The 11,122-nt window shown below is 34.7% G+C and overlaps 1 protein-coding gene across 1 annotated transcript; it reads right to left on the bottom strand.

Moving 5' to 3' along the window:
* Positions 1-200: 200 nt before the first annotated feature.
* On the bottom strand, positions 201-10,884 carry LOC129264618 (uncharacterized). Its single transcript, XM_064115619.1, has 10 exons — positions 10,648-10,884; positions 9,130-9,197; positions 5,351-6,112; positions 4,651-4,893; positions 3,736-3,877; positions 2,868-2,996; positions 2,056-2,121; positions 1,799-1,864; positions 1,576-1,623; positions 201-1,227 (listed from the first exon to the last, which is right to left on the bottom strand). Exons 1-10 carry the CDS (start codon positions 10,775-10,777, stop codon positions 926-928), a joined length of 1,956 nt encoding a protein of 651 aa, XP_063971689.1. The 5' UTR covers positions 10,778-10,884; the 3' UTR covers positions 201-925.
* Positions 10,885-11,122: the final 238 nt, after the last annotated feature.

Genomic DNA, 11,122 nt, shown 5'->3' with positions numbered 1-11,122 from the left:
GCCTATCCGGGAGGCCTATTTGAGCAATCATTGTAGACTAAAAATACATCCACTGACGTAATTACAGCATGATTGTAGTGTTGTGAGCTGGAATCATCACAAAATGGTAGAAGGCATCTGGTCCACTTCCAAAGATCATATAAAAATATGTGTATGTAGCACAGCATGAAAGGATATACAACAATAGGGATATACAAAGGTAAGTGATCATTAAATAATTATTTATTATTGTATTTACTATATTCACATTTTCATTACGTGTTTTAATTTACACCATTGACAGTAACATACATAAGAAATCAATTGTAATGATGTAGTATGAAAATAAATTACTTATACAAAAATAGACCATACATATTTGTGCATGTTGAAATGGTTTTGGAGACTTAAACAAAAAAATTGTACAGGATCAAAATGATTTTCATAAGTTTGATTTTTCGCAGGGGCATTATTTGATTAGTGTTTCATCTTTTACTCTCTCTTTTTACAAGACACATTTTGCAGAATCTCTTTTCTTTTATAGATCTTTACATACCATGTATATTCAATAATCTTTACTTTAGAATGGATTAGAAAAAAGGAACATGTCAATTAATCATAAATACATAATGATGCAGTAGCTCATTACTGGTAAAATACACTGTACATTGCGAGCAGAAAAATTATACTTATCACAGTATAAAATGCAACAATTGTGTTCCAAGATTGAGGGCTCTTGAGGTGCACCTCAAAAGGCTTAAAGATTTGCAGGTGTAGTATTAAAGAAGATATAGAAATAGATGAGAATAAAACAGGATTGGAGAAATACACTAAGAGAAAGGTCAAGTACAGAGAAGAGAGAAGAATCGAGATGAGTAACTACAAAGAAGCTTATTCTCATGTATGACTTCAGGGTAGTTATACTATCTTGAAAGATAGTATAAGATTAGTCAAGCATTTTTTTCAATGCTTGAACTAATCCATTAGGCATAGGTAGTTTTTCATCCCACTGTACGATACACACTACCTGCTTTGGAAGAACAGAATCTTCCCCATATACCCCTATCTCCCAAGAAGTAGTGTAACTTCCCAAAAAAAATTCAAAAAATATTTTTCTTTTCGTAATTCTTGTGACTTTCCCAAGCCATGGCTCGTCTGTTTTCTTTTGCTTGGGTGGGGGATCGATCAGGATGTTATCTCCAACTTTGAGATCACTCAGATCATCTATGATCTTGTACTCTCCATCATCTGAAGAAGCAGAGATTAGATCAAGAATAAGTGTAGCACATTATCACTGATAAACATTGAATCAATTCACCAATTCATTTTATTTTCAGTTAATTGCATGTAACAAAATACAACAGAATAAGTGGGGATACTTCATCAGCTTGCTTTATATGCTGCACATTCATGAATATTTGTATAGAACTGTTTCAACAAAATTCTTTTTTTTAGGGCATTTTAGTATTTTAAGTTTGATTTTACTTTATCAGTACCAATTAAAAATGGGTGTAACTATAAATTTTGTTTTAAATGAACTCTACAATATAGAAGAATTATATTTTTGAGCATATAGCACAGTATAAAGACACAAACCTGTATTATCAAACTCGTACGGATCGTCTTCTATAGTGATTGTAGGACCTGTAATGTAATTAAAAAAAGGTATAATTATTTCATATTGAAAATGGCATGGCAGGTTTAGGTTGTATTATTCATTGCTATTTAGTGATTATACTGATACTTAAGTCATATGTCCTCTAACAATTGAATGCAAAGTAAAGTAAAAAAAAACGACACACAAAAATGAATCACATACCTGGCTTTTTCGGAGATTGCCTAGTTATCCTCCTAGAAACTGAGGGCCCTGCTGGAGCTGGCTCCTCTGTAAACATGAACAAGTTGTAATTGCATCTTAATGAGGGTCACAATTAAACAATTTTATTGGGTAACACAATCACATTGTAAAATGAAAGTCAGAACATTTCTTCATTCATTGACATAATATTTAATCTAGTTTTGACACTAATGGGCATTGTTAGAGTCAGAATATCTCAGAAAGAAAACACAACCTACTTGATTTCTTAGCCGGAGATCTGCTGACAGCTAAGGGCTCTACTTCCATCAGCTCACTCATTCTTCCTGTAAATATTTATAAATTTGTGAAACAAGTGGGAAGTGTAAAGGCCTATAGTTAATGCTTTTTTAACAGCTGGTCTTTATGCACAGACTCATACTTGACACTTAACAGGTCTTGAGTGAAGACTAGACTCCATATGCTCTCTTTGTAAGCCAGTCACAGTACTTGGTTAATCTAGTCTCTTTAATTTAGACTGTGCATTATGTACTAAGCGCATTGCGAAAATCAGGGGTCAGTGCCTGCAGACTACATATAGACCTAGTGTGTAGAAAGGGTGTACATTTCTACTTCACATGACAATCAAATATTTGAGACATTTGCTAAAGGTGAGGATAATATGACCAAAATATTCTCAGATCAAAACAAAATTACTTGGTTTACGTACTTTATAAAAGTACATGGATCCATGATCACCCCCCCCCCCCCTGGAAAATAATGAAAGAAATGAAATTGAGAAACAGAACATATGGAAAGGAAAAGGGTAATATATGATGTGAATTTTTGAATTTATGTCAAAATCTATCTTAAAATTTGATTTTCATTTTCCAGAAAGATGAAAATATCCGTGGTCAGGACTTCAAAAAAATGATACAGTGTCATGTTGCCTAGCACAGTGTCCTACTTGTAATGACAAGCTCCCATCCCCTTCCGTAATGATCAGGCATCCTTGCATGTTGATGGAAACTTTCTAGTTTTTATTTGTGTATAATTGGTTAATTGGAGTGCATTTATTATTCCTACCACTTACCAGTATCAACATGTGAGTCATTGTCAGACTCATTGGACTCTTCTTCTTCTTCATCTCCTATTCCTGAGAGAATGGAGGATTCCAGTGGCCCGCTTCCTTCCAAATCCATTGCTTCATTTCTTGTATAATCTTATTGAAGTGAATTAAAGCACAATACTATGACTTATTAAACACCATCCCTATTGCTCAGATCCACAAAGAGTTAAGTTTGTCAATTATATATGTTTTGATATTAGTCATCCTCTAGGCTCTGATATCTTAAATTGTTTCAAAGTATGGCCAGTGCTTCCATGTCTAGGTATTTGAATAAATTGTGTGTCATTTTAACCCCCCCCCCCAAAGAAAAAATAAAAAAAATAAGAAAAAAAAATAAATAAAAAGGGTGCAGTAAACCTGATTTTCAAATTTGAAATTGGAAATTCAATAAAGGAGGAGTTCACCTTAATAAAAAATATGTTGTATTAACAACATAAAAATTGATTTAAAAATTTGTGATTGTTTAGGAAAATCCATCAAACATAAAGAGAATTAATAGAATTTAAAGTTGTTTGATTAGTTGCGTGACTTACATCATATGTCAGCAGTTGCCCCATACATAATGAAATATATAAAATGATATTGTGCATAAATTTCAATTTTGTAATGGTACATGATCAATCAAAAATCTATATCAGGAGCCGTTTTGAAACGATTTGTCGATATAACAAAGGTACAATAAAACCCATTTTCATTTTTTTTCTTCAGAAAATGATATTTCATAATTACTTTTTAAATAATTGGTGGATTTTCCTCAAACTCTGAAAAATATACTTTTTATCCTTCATCTGCTATTTTTACAGCAAGATTCATTGGTATTATAGGAACACACCTGTAAGAGCCTGGAACAATTCATCTGCTTTCCATTCTCGTGATTTGCCATTTAGTGTTATTGTTGCAGTATTGGCATGGTGCAGTTTGGTCACATGGATAGTCTGCGGCGTTACATGTACTTCAAGTTTGTGATGATTGCTCTTTATTTTTGGTAGAGTATAAACATATAAATTATAAATATATAAAAAGTATATGACGTAAACACGTACTACCATCATACTAGTTTTAAAAAAGAGTGAAAATCTGTCATAATATTATGAACATGAATGATTACATTCCTGCCACTCCCATCCCCAATGCTTACACCTTAACGAATCAAATACCTGGGGCTCATTTCATGAAGAGTTACAACTGTTTTAACTTTGCCATCATGGCAACTACCATGGTAACCCTGGTTTTGATTGGCTTTTGAACCTTGTTGCCATTGTAGTTATGATAATGGCAAATTTACAACTTGTAAACTCTTTATGAAACGGGGCCCTGATCTTTGCATAATTAATGAATGTTACAACTATCTATTCCTTTGCACTTCCGTGTTGAACTTACAATTGAAAGAGCACACCAACAGATAGCTGAAAAGTGCACAGCCTATATTGAGGATAAATGACTACCAAATCCTTTTTTTGCCATCGGCATTGGTTCAAGGGGGTTTCTGATATACACCAATAGAATCATAACACACATCTATTCAAATCGTTCTTTCAGGTCTTGCACAAATTCAAAAGATCTTTGTTTCTTAAGATGATTATGGTCCTTGAAACTTGGTTTAAAGTGGGTGCATGTTTTACAAAGTCACAAGTTTGCTTAAAAGTTTTGGTGCTCCATTCTGCATGGGTTTGTATTTAAATAATCTACACAAAGCATTTTAGCCCACATATTAGCAAATTAAACTATAAAAAAAAAAATAACTCACTTGCGTGGTATTTATTGTGCCCTTGATTTCAGAGCATTTGACCAAAAATTCATCATGCCCGTCTCTCTGAAAACGCTGCAAACACTTAAAGACGTCGTTCTCCTCTGCTATGCCCTGGAGAGCCTGAAACTTATACGCTTTCAACCCAGGCTTCTCCTTCATTAAAGCCTCAAGGATGACAAAACATCTCTTTGACAGAGAAGCCAACTTAATTGCCATCCTCTTGGAATCCATAGCACTTTTCTGAAAGATGAATGTTGACTTTGTAATAATCAAAGTGCACAGCTTGTTTATACCACCAAAATATGAAAGTAGAGATGCTTTACAATATTTTACACAGTCACTGAAACAGATAACAATGTTACTTTCACATTTTATGTGGCAAAAAATGCCACCAAGCATTGAATATATTTCATTAATCATTTTTTTTCCTCTCGTGTAATTAGGCTCAGATATTAATCTTGTTACCTTCATTGATACCAAGATCAGTTTTTAGATACCAGATTATGCTATTTGTCGACATTATTTCCTACATGTCTGCTTAAATTGGAAAAGAATATTGGACGCCTTTCCCCTTGTTAGTAGTTCAAAAGGGGCACACCAGACTGAATATATTAAAACAAGTTTGAATACTAGAAGTTCATTTTTCGTACAATAGCCATAGGTCTACATGCAAATAAATTACAAAAGTGAAACTTACCGTAGATATACCAAGAATATGCTTTATTGTACTATAGTACAACGAAGTTGGTAGTGGGGGCTCCTCTGTCAGAGGGATGTTGTTGGTGTAGTAAAGCTCCCGCCGGAAGAGCTTTATCTCCTCAATTGGAGTCATCTTGAGGACATGGCATGCATCCTGATTTTTTGAGACTCCTAGAGAGAGGGCCTGTTGGTCAGTCAGTCCAGCATAGACTGCTACCAATCTTTTTTCGAAGACCTTTTCCTTGGTAGCTTCAAAGGCAGCCTTTTGGGCGAGAACAGAGTGGTTGCCATCGATAACCTCGATAGCACCCCTCTCCAACAGGTCATCCGAGAAGCTGGACTTAGAAGGACATATATTTTTGTCAATAAGCCCTATGACCGGTGGAGCCGAATCAATACATATGCTCCGTTTTGAGAGCATACGCGCAGTTAAAGATTTGACAAAATCTCCATCCTGCATTCTCACCATCCTGGTATCATTTGCAGGTACCAGACAATCAATTTTCATCGAAAAAACGCCAACAAAACATTGCTTAATGTTTGCGTGATACCCTGCAAGCATCGCTTTGGCTTCAGGGTTTCTTTTACTTTTCATTTTTTTCTTAGGAGGCTCACAGACCTCTCCATTATTATAATGCCTCCATTTGTTAATTATTTGATTTGGCGAGGTAACTTGGCCTATGGCTTTTTGAGCAAATATACTATATCCCCGCCAGTTCTCGAATGGTGCAAGAAGGCACTTTCCATTTTTCATCAGGATCTAATGGGATAGACCGAAAAAAGGGGTCATATTATTTGAATATCAACCCAATTCCATAAGTTATATAATACAATATAACACAACAGGTAAGTTCTCTTTCAAACAAATTGCTTTAATTCTAAGCCAAGGATCCATGACAAAATACAATCAACTTGTGTTCTTGCCACTTTTATGTTAACTCGAGTAGAGCCTAGGCCATGTAGGCGGGAAGTTTTTAAAAGTTGACCGATATTAACCTAAGGTTAAGATTTCAATTTTGCAATTACATGTAGTACCATTATGCCAAAAAAAATCAGTATACGCACAGAGCGCACTATTAATAATTATTTTCTTGACATAAAGAAGACGTTGGATAAACTTCAATTGTTAATTGTGAATTTTGATCGGTAATATATACATAAGAAATTGCGCATTGAAGATAGGATTTGGTGGTCCTCACATCAACAAGATCGCATTAAGAAGATTTCAGAATACCGATTTACAATGATTTTAGGGTCCTTGGTCTAAGTGAGCTGAAATTAATAGCTAATTAAGAACATTCCAACTTGTGCTAAAAATGACTATCATATCACTTATTATTGAAGCTTAAAAGATCTTGTAACAAGACATGTTGGCCTACATTAACGGTGGAATATCAAGAATAAGAAATTCACATGTACTGACTGACTGAGTTAAGTGGCAACTAGTTTAACGGAACGGGAGGGTGACCAGATTTCACAAAATGAAATACGGGACAATCGACAAAGCACGCTGCATAAGCGATCGACCGAGCCAGGTCTTAATAAAAAAGATCAACAAAGAAGGCCATGCAGTGTTAAAGCTGTAAAAAATATAAAGAATTGGAAGGGAGGATGAACGAAAGAATGAAAGAGAGAAAGGAAAGAGATTTGAGAAAAAAGAAATAAAAAAATGAAGGGGAAAAAAGGGGGGGGGGGAAATGGAAAAAAAAAGTTAGAATGAAAGGATGAAAGAAAAAAATTTATGAAAGAAATAAGGTTACCGTCATTCTTCGAAATGAATCAAAAGAAAGAAAAAGAAAGGAAGGGTAGATGAACAAATGTGTGAAAGAAAAAAAAGGAGAGAAAGGAAAAAAAAGAAAGTAAGAGGGAGACATAATGAAGGAAATATGTTTTTCCTTCGGAAAACGAAAAAGAAACAAACAAAGAAAGAAGAAAAACAGGAAGTGAGGAAGGGAGGAAAAGAATTAGAAGGAAAAATAAAATAAAGAATGAAAGAAAGGATGATAGAGAGGGAGGGAAGAATGAAGGGATCAGAAGAGAATGGAAAAAAATGGAAGGAGAGGAAAAACGAAAAGTAAACGGAGAGGAAGGGAGAAGGAAGTAAATAAAAGTTTAAGGAAATAAAAAAGAAGGAAAGTAAGAGAAAGAAGGAAAGAAAGCTAAATAAACAAAGAGATAGATAGTGTCAGGAAAGAAAGATAGGAAATAAAGATAGATGGAACAAAAAGGGCAAACAGGAAGGGTAGAATGATGGAGAAACGATAGAAAAGAAAGAAAAATGAAAGAAAGGGAAAAATATCAAACTTCAAGCAAACAAAAATAATCCAATTATCTAACAAAACTCTTGAGTATATGTGTTTTTTTAATTTATATTTTAGACTTAAAAAAGTAAAAAAATTTAGAAATGAATAGATTTCAAAGTGAAACATTGTCAAACTTAAAAATTGGATGAAACAACGCGGCATCACACACAGGCATCTCTCCCATCCCTTTACAAGTTCGCACCGATCACAACAAAACTCAAAACGAAAGCTGATCTAGTTATGAAAACTTCATAACTTGTAATGTTCCTCCGATTACATCACCAAATCAGTAATATGAGAAATCCATAGGATAATTATAATGAGAGTTTTTTTTATGGCCAAATAAATAAATAGATAATAATAAGAAGAAATTCCCACCGATTTTGTGATTATTTTGGTGGAAAAAACGTTTATCATGTGAGATTGTTTGCGCAATTGAGAATCTGATCCGATCCTACATGCCGAGCCAGTTTATAGTAGCCTGCCACACACAGGCAGGAGGCCAGTTCGTTTGCAATGTATTGGGTTAGCAAGAAAATCACCGCAGAACTTGCAAAAGTTTAGTTATTGATTTTATTGTTGTCTCTGCTGTTGGTTATTTGATAAAATATCTTCACTTTTAAATGTATTAACTATATTTTGTTCAATATACTGAAATACGGGACAAATAGGCGTCCCGGGAAGGGTTTGCTGTTAGGCCGGAACAAAGTTCAAGTTTATTTATTCAAAAGTTCAAGTTTATTCACCCCCCCCCCCAAAAAAAAAAAGGGATCGAAATACGGGATGTCTGGTCACCCTGGTTCGGAAATAACCACCACGATCCCTTGTGAAACTGAATCTAGCGTAATTGATCTACGGCGGCCGTACGGCGAGTAGAAAACAACCTTTTAGACATTTTTTTGTACCAGCTACACAGGTAATGAAAAATGAAAGGCCCTTTTGAGGCTTTTCGACTCGTCGTATGGCCGCCGTAGAACAAATGTTATTGAAGTTGACGCGAGGACACAACCTTCGGGAAGCAATCTTCGTACATTTTGAGCGCGCTTTAGTCTACGCTGCGGTTACGAATTTCGCGCGAAACATCCCCACACCCCACTTAGAGAGTTCCCATAGCAACGTACAAGGCCAATTTACGTGAAATGGTTTTGAAAACCACTGTCGGCCGATAACGCAAGCACAGCGACCTTCTTAACTGGTTTACTAAACCAATTTATAGTAAGCTAGTTAAGGATAGTATAATGAGAACGATGTTAAGGCCTATGTACGCTGTAGAGGAAGAATTACATAGAATAAACTAAAAAAGCAAAACGAAAAAAATAGAAAATGAAGAATATAGGAAGGAGATAAGGAAAAGCCGACAAAAAATATGTTTGAGTTATGTATTGAATTCGGAGTAAATGTTATCTAAAAAATGAAATAGCACATTCTTAAAAGTAATAACGATCGATACCCTGGAACAACTGTAAAATCTTACCTTGATATGACAGTCTACGTCTTCGGCCAACATCAAGTCAACGACAATGTCGGAAGCATCTGTGAGATCTGTAGACACAAAGTTATGACGAATGTCCATATTAATAGTGCCTAGATTTTCTTCAGATGTGTTCCCCTTGAATTTCTCAACTGAAATTCCAATATGATCAAATACGTTTGCCATTTTATTATTTTTTTTTACTCGCTAAGACAGATGGATCCGGAGATTCTTGGGTTCAATGATGAAAACAGCTAACAGAACATCAATATAAATTTGCCATTGCATTCCATATTCGGTGAGAATAATTATATACATACATGAAAGTATGAAAGAATTCACAAACTCCATTATCATTACGAAGAACTAGCGGAATGTTTAATTCTTAGTTACATGATAATATGAAACCTGTAAATTTGTTAGGTATCATTTTCATAAACAATGCTTGTGAACAATTTTTCTCACTATAATCTCAGCAAACAAACTAGATCTACTAATATTCTATTTTCCCCCTCTTTTTTTAAGAGCTTTGGGCCTATCTGGGACGTTGTTGATTATACTGAGATACAATAATGATAGCAATGACATCATGAAGTAAATGCCTAATAGTTATATATTTATTTCATATTGACGTGAAATCTGGACAAGCTCCGTGTTATCGAACATTAAAGGAGAATGAAACCTTTGGAACAAGATAGCTTGTGTGAAAACAGAAAAATCAAAGGAACAGATCAATAAAAGTCTGAGAAAAATCGGACAAATAATGAAAAAGTTATGAGCATTTGAATATTGCGATCACTAATGCTATGGAGATCCTCAAATTGGCAATGCGACAAAGATGTGTGATGTCACTTGTGAACAACTCTCCCATTACTTTAGTATATATTTCACTAAAATTGCCTCTTTTATCACATCTAGCAGTAGATCATGTGTTCTTTCTATAGGAGGGCGTGTAATACAGATTTTTAAAGAATACATCATGGATAAAGAGTTTGAATCACCATAAGAAAAAGTAAAAAGAGACATTTGGAGGGTATTTTATAGTCCATCAAAGGGAAAGTTGTTCACATGTGACATCACACATCCTTGTCGCATTGCCAATAGGAGGATCTCCATAGCATTAGTGATCGCAATATTCAAACGCTCATAACCTTCTCATTGTTTGTCCGATTTTTCTCAAACTTTCTTTGTTCTTATTCTTTGATTTTTCTGTTTCGACACAAGCCTACTTGTTCCAAAGGTTTCATTTCCCTTTAACAAGTGCAAGACTACTCGACCCCCTATATAGGCTCTAGTATATAAATTGACATGCTTAAAAGTTGAACAGCTATATAGCCGATGGCAGTCATGAGTTTTCACTTGTACATGTTGTTTATATTTTTGCCCTTTATTTTTGCTGAAATATCAATATCATAAATTGCATTCAGTTGCATTTCTATTGTTTAATAAATGCATTTCATTGTTGGTAAAATCGGACGTAATTAATGGTAGCATGATGGACAAAAATATATTGCGACTTACCTGGATTATAATCCATTAAGTAATTCGACGTGTCGTTGACGATGATTCGACAGTCTTCTGAATTTGATTCCATGCCTTTTTTCAAACTCCACCATTCATCAGCTTTAAGATGTAACTTTGGAATATCCATGATGGCGATGTCCTCAAATTGTTTTAAGCGAGAATGGAATCAGAAAAGCCAAGCGATTGTTCAAGAAAACCCCGATGCGAACACGGTTGAAGCACACTTCTGGTTCTGTTAAAATTTTTTGGAGTTTCATTCATTCATGTCAGTGGCAGGTGCTGAGGATGCGCGCGCAGGCGTTGGCATTGAGATGTGAATTGGGCAATGAGTATATTTCAGAAGAACTCTATCCATTGGCGCTTATTTAGAACTGTGGTATAACAAACTATTGTATTAAGTTGTTATCATTATTAGATATTTCCATGACAATATTTCAATTTTTATAGCGCAATGACTATGTACATTATATCA

This window comes from Lytechinus pictus, unplaced genomic scaffold, assembly GCF_037042905.1.
Source record: "Lytechinus pictus isolate F3 Inbred unplaced genomic scaffold, Lp3.0 scaffold_325, whole genome shotgun sequence".
NCBI lineage: Eukaryota > Metazoa > Echinodermata > Echinoidea > Temnopleuroida > Toxopneustidae > Lytechinus > Lytechinus pictus.
This window is presented reverse-complemented; position numbering and strand designations above follow the sequence as displayed.

Excerpts from the sequence above, each read along its gene's own strand:
- LOC129264618 (XM_064115619.1), bottom strand. The coding sequence starts at position 10,777 with ATGGATATTCCAAAGTTACATCTTAAAGCTGATGAATGGTGGAGTTTG. Across the intron at positions 6,113-9,129 it reads ACGTAGACTGTCATATCAAG|ATCCTGATGAAAAATGGAAA; the intron begins GTAAGATTTTAC and ends CTATCCCATTAG. Across the intron at positions 2,122-2,867 it reads TGACTCACATGTTGATACTG|GAAGAATGAGTGAGCTGATG; the intron begins GTAAGTGGTAGG and ends AAATATTTACAG.